This window comes from Squalius cephalus, assembly GCF_949319135.1.
Source record: "Squalius cephalus genome assembly, chromosome: 7".
Lineage (NCBI taxonomy): Eukaryota > Metazoa > Chordata > Actinopteri > Cypriniformes > Leuciscidae > Squalius > Squalius cephalus.
The window spans coordinates 26,253,068-26,268,859 of record NC_137128.1 but is presented as its reverse complement, the minus strand read 5'-3'; the positions used below and the strand labels follow the sequence as shown (position 1 = coordinate 26,268,859).

At 37.6% G+C, this 15,792-nt stretch overlaps 1 protein-coding gene across 9 annotated transcripts in view; it reads left to right on the top strand.

The window, feature by feature from the left end:
• Positions 1–6,071, top strand: part of slc12a7a (solute carrier family 12 member 7a) — a 28,023-nt gene extending 21,952 nt beyond the window's left edge. For 2 of the 9 annotated variants that reach the window (XM_079876639.1, XM_079876641.1), the window contains exons 19-26: positions 134–303; positions 398–529; positions 658–765; positions 989–1,096; positions 2,400–2,569; positions 2,683–2,697; positions 4,097–4,230; positions 4,429–5,295. In XM_079876639.1, coding sequence (XP_079732765.1) covers positions 134–303; positions 398–529; positions 658–765; positions 989–1,096; positions 2,400–2,569; positions 2,683–2,697; positions 4,097–4,230; positions 4,429–4,520 — 929 coding nt within the window. In that variant the 3' untranslated portion in view covers positions 4,521–5,295. Of the gene's footprint in view, positions 1–133; positions 304–397; positions 530–657; positions 766–988; positions 1,097–2,399; positions 2,587–2,682; positions 2,698–4,096; positions 4,231–4,428 lie in introns of all 9 variants that reach the window. The other 7 variants (XR_013821791.1, XR_013821792.1, XR_013821793.1 and 4 more) reach the window with 5 other exon arrangements.
• Positions 6,072–15,792: the final 9,721 nt, after the last annotated feature.

Below are 15,792 nucleotides of genomic sequence, written 5' to 3'. Positions count from 1 at the left end.
AGAGGAATAATTCAAATAATTCCAGATCAGTTTGTGAAATATTTTGTTGTTCACAATGGTGTGAAAACATTGCATGAAATATCAATCAGTTTGACAGAATAGTAAAAATTATTAAATTTTTCCCCTCCCAAAGAAACCATCAGAGAGACAACAGCTGCCCACCAGGCCCTGTTAGTGGCGAAAAACATTGATACATTTCCCACAAACCAAGACAGGTTAGCTGAGGGTACCATTGATGTCTGGTGGATTGTCCACGATGGTGGTCTACTCATGCTTCTTCCGTTCCTGCTCCGCCAGCACAAGGTAGAAGGCGACAGAATGTCTGATACAGCAGCGCTGCTCTTTTATTCAGCTAGAGATTTCACACAGTGCTTTTCCCTGCCCTGAAATCATGTAGGTTTGGAGAAAGTGTAAGATGAGGATCTTCACAGTGGCTCAGATGGATGACAACAGCATCCAGATGAAGAAAGACCTGCAGACGTTCTTGTACCACCTGCGTCTTGAAGCGAAGGTGGAAGTTGTGGAAATGGTGGGATACAATTTTGACCCATTATCATGTTTTAATATATTATATTATATGATATTATAATGATGGAATGTTTGCAAGATACTGGAATGGGTATGACTTCACTGGCCACTATGTCATTATCTCTGTAGCATGCAGGCGATATCTCGGCCTTCACCTATGAGAAGACCCTTGTGATGGAACAACGCTCTCAGATGCTGAAGCAGATGCAGCTTTCTAAGACGGAGCGGGAGAGAGAGGTAATATTTCTTTAGCAATCTGTTCTTTTGGCATTGCTGTCAGGTTATTATGGGACTATGCGGGGCATAAATTAGTATGGTTGCAGTCAATACACTTCACACAGAATCATAAGTTTTAGATGCAGTTTTAAGGCATTACTTGCATTAGAGTAAGTTAGAGCACTGTTTTACATAAAGCCTCTTCCTCCTACTTAACAATTGTTTGCTCTGTGGCGACTGCCAGATTCAAAGCATCTCAGATGAATCCCGGAATTCCATCAGGAGGAAGCCCTGTGGCCAGAAAACATCTCACAAGAATAAGTTACATGTGCCAACTGTAATTCTGGATGAGGTATAGCTCGGGGGTTTACCTCTTACTGATCACCTATTTTCACTCTCTGTCAAGGCTACTACCATATTTTGTTAACCATCCTGTATAACTCTGCTGAAGTGCTCCATCCAAACGTCCTCTTTTTTACTGGGGCTGGTGCCTGAGCTGGAGCCGGTGCTTGACTATGGTTGGTACTTGCTCAGAAATGACTTGTGTTTCCACCGATTTGGGGGCTGTGGAATTTCTGCCCACTGACATCACAGGTTCTCTTGTTCGAGAGACTAGGATTTGTACATCAGGGTTTTTTTGTGTGTAAAAGCGCAGCTCTGTTCCAGATTGGGCAATGGCTCTGGCACCAGCCCCAGTTGAAAAGTGGTAATCCATTTACATTGTTAGACATGACAGAGCCACAGCTTTCATCAAGAGCTGCCTGTTGCAACTATAATTCTGCAACATATGTTTGAAAATTCCTTATTATTTAGCAATAAGCAATGAAAATGACTGTGGCCCTGAAAATGTCAAGATTTTATTTGTTTACAGCATGTCTGCATGTCATTATAGAGCATGAGTTAAGAGAGTCTATCGTCTTCTGAATTTTGAGTGAAAACATGCAGCTCCACTAATTATACTGCTTTGTTATAAGATTATTTAATCGAACTACACTACCATTCAAAAGTTTGGGGTCGGATAGATTTTTTAAAAAGTTTTTGAAAGAAGTCTCTTATGCTCACCAGAGCTACATTTATTTGATCAAAAATGTGATTTATCCCTGTGATAGCAAAACTGAATTATCCGCAGCCAGTACTCTAGTCTTCAAATATGCCGATTTGCTGCTCAAGAAACATTTTTTGTAATTACTGCTTAATATTTTTGTGGAAACTGTGAACTTTTTTAAATCATACTGACCCCAAAACTTTTGATTAGTTGTGTATACATTTATTTAATTGTATATTATGTACTGTAGAGTGTTTGATCTTGACTGTCAGTGACTCTTAGTCTGGTTACTAATTCATAACTTGTGTTTGTGGGTATCGCAACCTTCCTGCAACCCTCATTCCCCTGCTGAAAAGATCAGCACAACTGGTTTTAAATACTGATTGCTTATTGAGCAAAACTTACTAACTTTCAACCACTTTGATCTGCAACCAGCATAAACCAGCCTGGACCACCATGGAAATTCACACTGGCCCAAGCTGATCTTTTCAGCACAGTCTTTTAACAAAGTTTGTCTATCTAGGTCCCGTCAAACCTGCTTTCCAGCAGCATTTTCACCTAATGTTAATGCAGTTTATTGTTGTAAGCAGTGTGTGTCTTGCTCTTTCAGCCTCAGCTGATTCATGACAGAAACACTAAGTCACATGCAGTTCAGAACGACAAGCCCACGCCCACGTCCGACCGGGTCCATATGACCTGGACCAAAGAGAAGCTGATTAGTGAGCGCAACCGCCTTCGGGAGGCCAACATGACTGTGCGGGACATCTTCAATATGAAACCGTGAGTTCATAGATCAAGTCCATTTTTGCAGTTTATCTGAACGGTTTTATCATGTTTCATAATTAAAGGGTTTCGTTTTTTTCACACCAAGATATTTTGTTTTGTCCTTCCAGAGAGTGGGAGAATCTGTAAGTTCCTTTGACTCTTATGCAAGTGATTGATGTACTTAAAGGCTCTGCATTAATTGTGTGGTCTGTGTTACTGTAGTAGATGTAAACAGGATGTGTTGCATGTGTGTCACACTAAACATGCAGCATGAGTTGGTGTGTGTCTCTGTGTGTGGCCTGCTTAAGTCAGTGTGAGTCATAGTCACGGCATGTGTCAGCATGAAGAATTGTGACAGAGATGTTTCTGTCTGCATGTGTGTGTCAACAATAACTTTGTGCTTACTAGAGATAACATCTACAGTTTGTCAGCTATCATTGTGGTATTAATTATTTTTAGTGCTAAGTCCATTTCATGTTATTAATGATAAGAATAACCCATTTTTATGTTTGTTTGTTTTTTTGCCATTGAGATATTTTTGGTTATTAACTCATGTTTAATATTAACATGTAGAAGGATTGTACATTTATTTTACATTTCACTCATTTAGGAGAAGATGGTTGTTTCATATATTCCTTTGAAAAACTGGCCTTTGAGAATTCTGAAGTCTAATACTTCTTCACATCTCTATCAATGAGGTTATCAATAATTCCTAGCACTGGATCCCCATCATATTTCAAACCATTTTTAAGGAAATACAATAAAATATACTCATGATATCATTAACAAACAAGTATGAATCTCTGCTAAAGTAACTTTACCAATGAATTCTTCAGACATACTCTACTAACTACAAACATATAAAACTCTAAACTTTGGGGTCAGTAGGATTAATAATACTATTTTTAAGATATTAATACTTTTATTCAACAAGGATGAATTGAATTGATAAAAAGTAACCACTTTTATAATGTTGCAAAAAAATATATATTTCAAATAAATGCTGTTCTTTTTAACTTTCGATTAATCAAAGAATCCTGAAGATTAAAATCACCAGTTTCCACAACAAATATTAAGCAGCACAACTATTGATAATAATAAGAAATGTTTCTTGAGCAGCAAATCGGCATATTAGATTTATTTCTGAAGGATCATATGACACTGATCCATCACAGGAATCAATAAAATGTTAAAATATACTAAAATAGAAAACAGTTATTTTAAATTGTAATAATATTTCACAATATTACGGTTTTCACTGTATTGTTGATCAAATAAATGTTGGTTTGGTGAACATAAGAGACTTCTTATTTCTTCATAAGAAAATCTTACTGACCCTAAACTTTTGAATGATAGTGCTTGTAAAAATATTTAAATGACATATACCAATATTTTCTTTCTTATATTTATTTGCATTTTGAGTTGTTATTGGTCTTTTCATATATAATGTACAATTTATATACGATTTCTCATATTTATCAAAGTGTGAAGTCTTAAAAACTAAGTTTTGATGCTAAATGTGAATGACTGAATTTTTCACAGGGATCAGACTAATGTGAGAAGAATGCACACTGCAGTGAAACTGAATGAGGTTGTAGTTAACAAATCCCAGGGAGCCCAACTGGTGCTGCTGAACATGCCAGGACCACCCAAAAACCAGGGCGGGGATGAGAACTGTATCCTTTCATCAGCTGAAATGCAGACAGTGGCACATCTACTTAAAGGGGCTGTTATGTAGCTGAAGGGTAATGGAGAGAATCATGATAACATAGTCTCTCATTTTCTTTCAGACTGAGAGTTATTCTTTAAATGTCACCTTCATATACAGCAGAGCAGTTGCAGTTCTCCACACTTTTCCTTCACTCTGAGTTCAGACATGGAGTTCCTGGAGGTCCTCACAGAGGGATTGGAGCGGGTGCTGCTGGTCCGAGGTGGCGGCAGGGAGGTCATCACCATTTACTCGTAGCATCATGCAGGAACATACACTGAGGAGAGCATTTCTGTCAGGAGAAGCTGTCCAGAGCTGCACAGTTACTGTACAAATGGGCTCAAGACAGGAAGTCCCACTCCAGCTGCAGGCCAGCACTGCACATTTGAGGATTCTTCTCATTTAGCGTTGTCCACTTGTGATCAGATCGATGAAAACACATTTTAATACCAGGTGTAAACGGGGCCCTTGGATGCGGTCCATATTAATCATTTAAATAGAAACAGGCCAAAGACCTAGATTTATCCAATAAGACTTGAAGAGAGTGGCATCAGCTGTCTTATTGCTGAGATGTGTAACTCTAAGGGACAGTGTTTGAATCATTAAAGTGTTTTTATTTTGTAATTTATATGTGTTAAATATGTATCTTTTCATCTCATCGCATTCCTCTGCTGAGCTTTATGTAATGTGTGATGTTAGTTTGATTCATTAGATTTTGTGAAGTTTTGATATCAATGTTGCTCACAGTGCAGTATGAGCAAAACTGATTATATCACCAGTCAGTATTGAATATTTCATAGTTTTAATACTACTTTTTTTCCCTAAAATGTTTGCTATTCTTTTCATGACACTGGCAATATTTTTCTCAAAACAAATATGTATAATTTATATGAATGTTTTTTTTACATATTTTATATTAAAAAGGCTTTCACAAGTGTCCGTCGTAAAGGTAAATTCAAAGTTCATGTACTCTCTTAAATGATTACACTCCATGTTGGAAAAACTGTAAATAAATAAAAAAATGATGTAGGCTATGTGTTGCTGAATAATTTCTGTTCATGTAATCTGTAAATGTTTTTTTTTTATCAACAAACATGGACCTTACTATCAACTCTTGCAGACAGGCCTGATGTACAACACACACCCTCCTCTCCAGTAGAGGGGGATGAACACAAACCATTAAACACTCCCATTGTGATGCACTGTTTTGACAGTGACATCTCAGCTGTCAGTACTATTGACCAGACAGGACTGAAATACTTGATATGTTTTATATTTAGTTTTCTGTAGGTGCAGTCCTAGACACTATCAAAAATTTATTGTAACCTCAAAATATTGTCTACACTTACCAAAGAATACTGACCATGGAAGAATATACTTTTAGGGAATAACTAATCCCTTTACCCTGTAAAACCATAACTTCTTGCTTGATATGCTTCTTGTGTTTCACACGAGGCTCTATTTTCAGTTAATTCCCTTGGCAAGTTTTCTTGTCATGTGGTTTGAAATGACTAATTTCAACAGCTTGCAGGGATAGTGATAGTCCTAATGCACCCCAGTACAAAAAGACACAGTATCCCAAGCTATCTGTATATCTCACTGTGCCTTCATATAGGGGTAGTTACAGTATATCTTTAACATGAGCTTTCTACTTAATTCATGTGGTATTCAGCAAGAACATGCAAAAGGTTCAACATTTCAAAATAATTAAGTTAAATGGTGATAAGGTTACTCAATTAATAAAATTAATTTTCACAACTTTTGTGCCATTAATTGTTATTTTGAAAAGAATAAAAACATTCATCCAGGATTCCGCATCCACTTTTTCAGTCATTTTCCACATACCATGTGCGCTCAACACAATGGGCTTTTCTGTTCACAGCACTTAAGGATACAAGTGTTTTAAGATGGTTCCTTGTGCCAAAGCCTCTCTAGCTTTTCATCTTGAACATTCAAAATGATTTAATGATCATGCCACATAGTTTTATCTATATCATATAATATTAATATTCTGCAATATAATTCATAATGTTAAATTATATTAATTATAATTCCATATCAATGCTGAACTGAAAGTCATTTTTGAAAGAAAGAAAGAAAGAAAGAAAGAAAGAAAGAAAGAAAGAAAGAAAGAAAGAAAGAAAGAAAGGGGAATCTTAGCACATTTCCTGTGCCTTTCCCCTCGTTTCTTTGATCTTCTTGAGAATGAGCAAAGGTATTGTATAGGTGTCAAGTGAATGTCACACTGAAGATCCTAGATTTGACCAGGGTCAACACTAGCTGTGGCATGAATGTCTTTTTCTTCCTAGTCCACAAAGTCAGAACATAATAACAATCCGTCTCTTTCATGCTAGGGTAAAATGTAGGTGGAATAGTCTTAAAAATAAAAGATCTAAATAGAAAAGAGTGTTTCATAACTGATGCCATCACTTTGTCCCGTAATGAACTTTATATTATCTAGGGTTTTTGTTTGTTTGTTTATTTTGCCTTAGTCCATTATACTTTTTCACAAGATTCTATTACAACAAAGACCTCATAAGTACTCGAAAATTCTGTCTACTGAGATAAAAAGGTTTCAATGCCTCATGAAATCATTAGCTTTTCTGATTTGAAATATTTTTGCGCTAATCACCCGAGCTGTAAAGGTGTCATGATTCCTGTCCTGTGTTTCCCTTGTCGTGTGTGGACTTTTGTTATTTCCTGTCCTGTGCCATGTTTTGTAGTCCTTTGTAGTTTTTCTTGTTTATTAGTCTCCCCAGGTGTTTCTGATTAACCACACCCCCTTGTTATCTTGTTTAGCTTGTTTGCCTGTGTATATATATACCTCTGTGCTTCAGTTGTTGTTTGTCGGTCGTTGTAGCTGTTTCCTGTCCTGAGTTCCGTGTTCTCTTTGTTCTATTAAAGTATGCTTGCATATGGATTCTCTCCGCTTCATCCTTGCCTCATCATAACAAAACGACCGACCAAAGATGAATCCAGCAGCATTAAGAGGGAATCTCCAACCAAGTAGGCGGCCACGCCTGATTCTGATTCCCAGGATGGCCGCCGCCATGATGCCTGAGTATCTCCAGCCAAGAAGGCAGCCACGCCTGATTCTTATCCCCAGGATGCCTGCCGCCACATCTGCCGAGCCAGAGCTTCTTTGCGTCATGCCTGCAAAGCCTGAGTCTCTTCGCGTCATGCCTGCAAAGCCTGAGTCTCTTCGTGTCATGCCTGCAAAGCTTGAGTCTCGTCACGTCACGTCTGCCGATCCAGAGACTGTTCACGTCACGTCTGCCGATCCAGAGACTGTTCACGTCACGTCTGCCGATCCAGAGACTGTTCACTTCACGTCTGCCGATCCAGAGACTGTTCACGTCACGCCTGCCGAGCCAGTGTCTCCGGACAAGATGGCCGCCGCCGAGCCAGTGTCTCTGGACAAGATAGGCAGTAGGTCCCGCGATTGGACCATGGAGGCCGCACCGCCATGGTTGCCTCTTCAGCCAGCTCCGCCCTGGCCGCCTGAAGGGTCGTCTCCACCATGGCCACCTGAATGGTTGTCTCCCCAGGTGTTTCTGATTAACCACACCCCCTTGTTATCTTGTTTAGCTTATTTGCCTGTGTATATATATACCTCTGTGCTTCAGTTGTTGTTTGTCGGTTGTTGTAGCTGTTTCCTGTCCTGAGTTCCGTGTTCTCTTTGTTCTATTAAAGTATGCTTGCATATGGATTCTCTCTCTCCTCTTCGTCCTTGCCTCATCGTAACAGAAGGCCATGGCTGCATCTGAAATCCCATACTTCCCTATATAGTAGAAAAACAGTATGTGACAAAAGTATGTCTGAATTCACAGTACTCATAAAAGAGTAGGCAAAAGGTACCCGGATTACCTACTTCTGGCGAGATTCTGAAGTGTGCGTACAATGGACACTTTACTATCCCACGAGGCCACGGGAGAGGATTTGTGAATGGCAGTGAAGCGACATAACTGACGCTGGTAGGTCACATGATAATGACAACATGGGAAATGTAGTACGTCCGGATTGCACTCATACTACACACTAATACTATACATAAAACTTAGTTTTTTGCGGTCGTGAAGTAATTACTTATTCAAAATAAGTACATAATCATGAGAGTAGGCCGATGCGATTTCGGACGCAGCCCATGTGACTAATCACTCTGACTAAGAAACGCTTCCCTATTGTGACGTACGTATATCCCAGTGAAACGGCTTCTCGAACAACTTTAAAAAACATTTACATTCTTTGGTATGTTATATTCTTCAACAGCTCTGATTCAATCAGTGAACAACATTCCCCAATTCACTAGGATGTCTTGACTTAATTTCCATTTTATATTTTTAAATTAAGACCACTCTTTCAAATTAATCCACAGTAAGACACAAGGTCTCCTCTGTGATTATAGACTACATTTTGGGCTTGACTGCGGTAATAAATGGTGCATGCTGAAAAGCGTGAGGTCAGTATTTTGTGTAATTGACATCCTCACCATAGCTCGTGTTGCCCTACACAGCCCTCATGCAGCCAATACAGTCACATCCCACGAAATGAAATTCCTCTCGAGTCACACTGTGTCAGTGCTTCCAGCATTGTGAATGCAGAGTCTGTTCCCTCTTCTGAACTTATGATATTATTTTGTTACTATAGCAGTAAACAGCGCAAGGTACACAACATCTCTTAATGTTCAGATGCAATGCTGAAAAAAGAAAATCAGCTTAGTGGGCCAGAAGGGTTTGTGCTGGTTTGGCGCTGCTGATGGACTAGATCTGGTTCTCCAGCAAAGCCTATAGCTTGTTGACCATGCTGCTCTTTATGCTAGTTAAGCTAGTTAAACAGCCTGGTGCACCATTGGGAAATCCCAGTTTTCTAAAGGCTTCCTAGTTACACATCAGCAGAGCAGTTCTGGAGCATGAAAATAAAATGACTTGTTTACAATAAGGTTCATTAGTTAATGTTCAACCAAGGGAAAAAGGCTTCTGGGGGGGTGTTTGGCTCGAGGTCATGGTGCAAAGGACCCTAGGTTGATTTTACTCCGAACCATCCCTTTAACTAACAATGAGCAATACATTTGTTACTGTATTTATTATTCTTTGATAACATTACTTAATAAAAATACAGCTGTTCTTTGTTTGTTCGTGTTAGTTCACAGTGCATTAACTAATGTTAACAAGATTTTAATTAAGTATTAGTAAATGATGAAATTAACATTAACAAAGATGAATAAATGCTGTTTAAGTGCTGTTCATTATTAGTTCATGCTAACTAATGTAGCTAATGAACCTTATTGTAAAGTGTTACCAAAGACTTAATGTTTCCATTAGAGTCCGTTAGAATGAATTGTAACTGACTTTACACTACTGTTCAAAAATTTGGGGTCGGTTTAATGTTTTTGAAAGAAGTGTCTTATGTTCACCAAGGCTGCATTTACTTAATCAAATATACTGTAAATAAACAGTAATACTGTGAAACATTATTACAATTTAAAATAACTGTCATATTCATGTGATGTCAAAACTGAATTTTCAGCATCATTACTCCAGTCTTCAGTGTCACATGATCCTTCAGAAATCATTCTAATATACTGATTTGGTGCTCAAGAAACATTTATTATTAATATCAATGTTGATAACAGTTGTACTGCTTTATATTTTTGTGGAAACCGTGATACATTTTTCATTTTTGGTAAGATTTTTCAGATTTTGACATAAATCATAATGTGTGCTTCGTTAAAAAAAAAAAAAAAAAAAACAGCCCTATAAAGGCATGAAATTCTGTCTTATTAAACAACAAACATTTAGTGTTAAAGGTTAATCAATAATTAGAATTTGTGAGGGTGTGTATGTGTGTGCTTGTTTATATTTATATGTTTATATAAGGACACAAATATGATTTGTATAATGACATGGCTATTAGACTGGTATTACAATGTAAATGTTGTTTGTGAGGACATTTCCTGAGTCCTCAAACATACTAAGTGTTTTATTAAACATGTAAAAATGTAGAAAGTTTTTTGGGATTGTGTGTAGGTTGGGGGTTAGTGTAGTAGGGGGATAGAATATACAGTTTGTACAGTATAAAAACCATTACACCTATGGAATGTCCTCATAATGATATATGCACCAATGTTTATGTGTGTGTTAAGAGTATGAAAGTATATAATGTCAACACTGAATGCCTAAATACCCCTGGCGTCCATTTATGAGATTTAAGTTTGAATTAATTTCTGAAGCTGATGAATTTAAATGAAAACCATGTCAAAGCTTTCAATAGTTAGTCACTAGAGACTTATGAGAACAAGGAAAGCATCTGTTTCCCATGTTTAGATGAGAGACACTGACTTTGAAGATGTGGAAGTTGATCAGAGAACATATCAACATCAAAAATATACAATCTCATGTTAGTCATCAAACATATTGAGTCATCAGGAGGCTGGGAAACACATCCATCAGTGTTTGTTTGTAAACATTAATGAAAATGAGTTTTCTATAACAAATCCAGGAACTGACTGCTCTGAGACCAGACTTCCACATTTTGTTCCACTAATCTACATAACTTGGGAAAATAGAAATTTGGGTAAAAAGATTAATATTGTGGGTTAACTATTCCCCTCAATACTGATCTGATGACTGAAATATCATGCTAAAATATTGTTCTCACTCTCACAAGTATACTGGATGCTTTGGTGTTGCACATTACCTTCTTTTGGGGAGCCTGTAAGCTACTGGTATATGCTGCAAGGCTTAAACTGAGTTAGATCATCTAAACTTGGCATCTGTGTACTAGTGCTGAGGTCAGCTGACCTTGTCAACAACACATTACTGTACGTTTGAGTTCTGTCCGAGATTAACCTAGGGACAATTTACACACATTGGTCAACCTGGTCATGGGTCACATTTGTACAATATATCTTCACAGATATCATTAGATGCATTATAAATTTAAGATCCCAAAGCTTATTAATTTTAATAAACTCAAAATGGCTGGGTTAACAAACCAAAGCACTAGGAAAATGTTGGACAGACACATTCTAGGTTAAACCGTGTTGAAATTAAGAACTATAAAATAATTAATAATTGTTTGTTAATGTATTCATGTTCTTGAAAGACAATTAAAAAAAACTCAGAAATGGCTAAATTTCACAAGTTAAAAAAAAGGCAAGTAAAACATGGATGTACTATTTTTCTTGTAAAACATTCCAATGATCTTAGTATGCAATATTTACCATATTGTCTAAATGCAAAACACTTTAGCTGCTCTTAACAGTTTGTTCTCAGATGGTAAATCCTCCAGCTTCACAATCACAATATATATATATATATGGGTGTTACAAAGAGAAAGTTCCAAAGATGAAGAAGTGTCAACTGGTTTTAATAAACTCAGTTAAATCGAGAAGGCTTAACAGAGTCCACATAACAACCAACTACCAACACCTGAAGAGTAAAACAGAGCAACTTAAATACAGGGCAAATGAGGGCAAACTCCTGTGAAGATTAATGAATGTCCATGACAACAAATGAGAAGTGGGAAACTGAAACAAGGAAGACACGAACTACCGAATACAAAAAAAAACAAAAAAAAAAGTCCATGAAAACGAAATTAACAAACAACTGAAGATATGTGCGACATAAAGAGGAGAAGGCTTCATGTTGCATAAAGGCGTTCCCGGGGGAGACAAAGGGCTGCAGGCATCCATCAGAGGTGGGGCTGGAAGACTGGAGGAGCTTTGCTGTAAGGGTGACAGAGTTGGTGGCCAGTTCCCAACAGGTCAACAAAACAGTGTCAGTGCTGTCTTGAAAAAGAGATGATTCAGAACAGACAGAAAATATCGAGTGGGAGGCAGTAACTCCGTGTCCAAATCCATCAGCCAGTCCTCGTTGTCCAATTCCACCAGAATTCTCTCTGCCACTGATGTCCAGTGTTGAGGAAAGTTACTTTGAAAGTAATGCATTACAATATTGCGTTACTCCCTTAAAAGTAAAGTGTGTTAGTTATTTAGAAAAGTAATGCTTTACGTTACTTTTGCATTACTTTTTCCCACCTGGGCTGGGCTTGTTTTTTTTATAACAAAAGGTTATATTTTTTGGCAAATGTAAAGACTTTCACACCAAAAGTGAAATAAGCCTCAGGCTGAAGGAAATGCAAATTCACGCGTGTACAGTAGAGGGTGCAGCTCAAGCAAACCTTTCAGCTTTGCTGCCATGGATAACGGAAGAATAGGATGCAGGAGATGAAAGAAAAAAAGGTTTAACACTCACTTTACCAATAAAAACAAAACAACCAGTCATTTACTACACCACAACCTCCATTCAGCTAGGTTCGTCATCCATTACTCCAAGGTTCGACTTGGAGTTATTCGGCACCACTTGATCCATTAATACTAACACTATCTTCTATTCTAGAGCTATTATCTTCTTTTTTTTTTAAACACTTACTGCATTAGATTAAACTGGGAAGGGTCATAGCACTTGCATATCGTTGTCCTATTGTTAGTTTAACTGCTTTAATTGTTCTCATTTGTAAGTCGCTTTGAATAAAAGAATCTGCTAAATTAATAAATGTAAATTTTTGCTTACGGTTTAATGGAATCATCGAAGGTCAGAAGAAAGTACATTGGTCAATAAAGTGAGATTAAATGCATAAAAATTTAAGTTTTACTTAACATTTAGTTATTGGAGGATTGCATAGTATTCTTATTCTACATTTCACTGATTTGAGGAATATCAAATCTTTTCAAAAGTGAGATGAGTAAATGCACGCTCACATTTAGTCTAGAACTACAATAACCATCATGTTTACACAGAACACCTCTGCACTTCGATTTGTCTCAACATGGGGACAAGAGAGCTGTCAGTCAATAAATGGGAAAAGTAACTTGCGTTACTTATTTGAAAAAGTAACTCAGATATTTTGTTGTAAACTTTAAAAGTATTGCGTTACTTCACTAGTTACTTGAAAAAGTAATCTGATTACTTATACAAGTTACTTGTAATGAGTTACCCCAAAACTGCTAATGTAACTGGCTCACACTCCTGGTCAGACTCACTCTGGGGCTGCTGTTCTGGGGCGATGGTCGGCGCTGTCCCTTCCTCTTCTCTGGCTCACTCATCACAGCAGGTGGACGTTCTCCATCTGCGGGGCGCTCTAACAAATTCTCTGCGACCAAGGGTGGTGGTAGGCTGGGCTTTGGATCTGGCTGTGTCCTAGATCATGGACAGATGCTCTCCAGACACCTGATGGTCGCTTGGATAGTGGTAGTGCACCCAAATCCAGAACAATGATTTCAGGGTCTCGTCATTGCAGAAATATTCCATGAAATCCAGTAAATTGTGGCTCATATGAGCCATTGCAGCTAACTTTGTTGCATATTCTATTATAAGGTTGGTTCTTCTGTTACAAAGATAAAGGTCCAAAGATGAAAAAGAGTCAATTGGTTCTAATACAATTGATTAAACAATGAAATAAACTCAGGTAAATCCAGAAGGTGTAACAGAGTGCACATAACACAAACAACAACCAACAACTGAAGAGTAGAACATAGCAACTTAAATACAGGGCATATAAGGGAACTAATGATTAACACCTGTGAAGATTAATGAACGTCCACGACAACAAATGAGAAGCAGGAAACTGAAACAAAGGAAGACAGGAACTACCGAATACAAACTAAAAGTCCATGAAAGCGAAACTATAAGAACAAACATAACTGAATATGTGTAACACAGGAATTGTTCATTCTCCGAACATGAGTTCTGCAATTAGTGCTGGGTCATGTCAGGTCATCTGCATTCTCCAGGATATCAAAGGCTTTCCCACAAGCCCATTATCATTTCAAGACTAGCTAATTGCAGGTTGTTGACAATAATCACCCATTAATTTATCCCCTTAACAAAACGCTTTATCGTGTAGACTTTTGTGGGATGAAATGTGAGAGCTTAACTGTACCGGGATGAGGACTCTTGTGATGATAACAGAAAGAGTGTGCTGGTGAAGAATAGGAAGGTCTCTTGTGGAGCAGGATCTTTTGTTCGGGACCAAGGACTTCCAAAGATGTTTTGTCTGACACCGGATCTGTGTCCTTGATTTCTTGCATTGCAGGGAGAGGTATGAGTGCCTTGAGGCAGATCTGCAAGTCTCTGAGGGGACAGTATGGGGTTTAAAATCCCCTGGTGAAAGTCAAAAAAAGAGAAAGCTTTTGCTTGCCGGGTGGTCCTTCATGGACGTTATCTGCAGTTTTTTAAGTAGGTCTCACAGCAGTTTGCTCAGTATGGTACATGGATTCCCTGAGCATGTACTCTTGTCTTTAAAGCACCAGGGAATAAAGAGGAAATCATTTTAACTTTTGTTAAACTCTTGTTTGATAAATCAATAGATAGTTGTTCTTGCATGTTAATAGGAAATATTAACTATAGGCCAATAACTCAAAATATTAACTTTTGTAACTTACACATTTTGAAATGTGGAAGATGAATACAAAAATTAAGGCTTCTAAATTGAATCTGTCCCAAATATCACATCATAAGAAACTGCAGTCCTTAAACCCAGAAGTGAATTAGCATTATCGAGCCAGGGAATTTCCAATGGGTTTTTGGAATAGCAGTTTTATTTATGAGTAAAATAAATAAAACTCCATCGGTCATTGTTCGATTCTCATGGAATGCATGAAGTGAAAAAAGTTTATCTTGAATGTAATGCAAGTTGTTACTGTAAAAGCATCTGCCAAATGCAATTAGGTCTGTTGTTCATGTAAACATACTGTTCAAACTAAAATTTTAGAAAGAAAGTAATACTTTTATTCAGCACAGATTATTTAATGCAAGGAGGATGAAATTATTGGCCAAAAGGGACAGTAAAGGCCTACGTCTATAATGTTAGATTTCTATTTCAAATAAATGTTATTTTTAACTTTCTATTCATCAAAGAATCCTAAAAAGTAGGCTACATATCACAGTATAGATATAAAATATTAAGCAGCACAACTGTTTTCAACATTGACAATAAAAAATGTTTCTTAAGCACAAACTCAGCATTGATATCTGAAAGTGATGGATCATGTGACACTGAAGACTGGAAGTGATGATGATGAATTCAGCTTTGCCTTTGCAGAAAATCTACAGACTCTAAACTTTTGAACGGAATGTAAATATTTCCTAAGGTCACAAGGAATTGCGTTTACCTACTAGACTGATTAGACAACATTATCAGCATAAAGGCCTAAAAAAAACTTTCTTTCCGGGTTGGCCTAGTTTGGCGTTGATACTGAACGTAATTTTTTGAACGGTGTTGAATTGTTTCCCTAAAGAGTATTATTGTAGAGGTGAGCATTTCGTCGATAATCACCTCGTAGACTAAATAAACTCCGTCTGACCAATTTTTCCTAAAAAACCCCAACACATTCAATGTTTTCCTCAGCGGTGCCACATGAGAAAATTCGTGAGCAACACCGACGCGTGTTCTGACAGCCAAGGATGATTGGAAGAAAAAAAAAAACATATTTGTAAAGGGATTGAACAGCCGAGCTGTTTATGGGGTC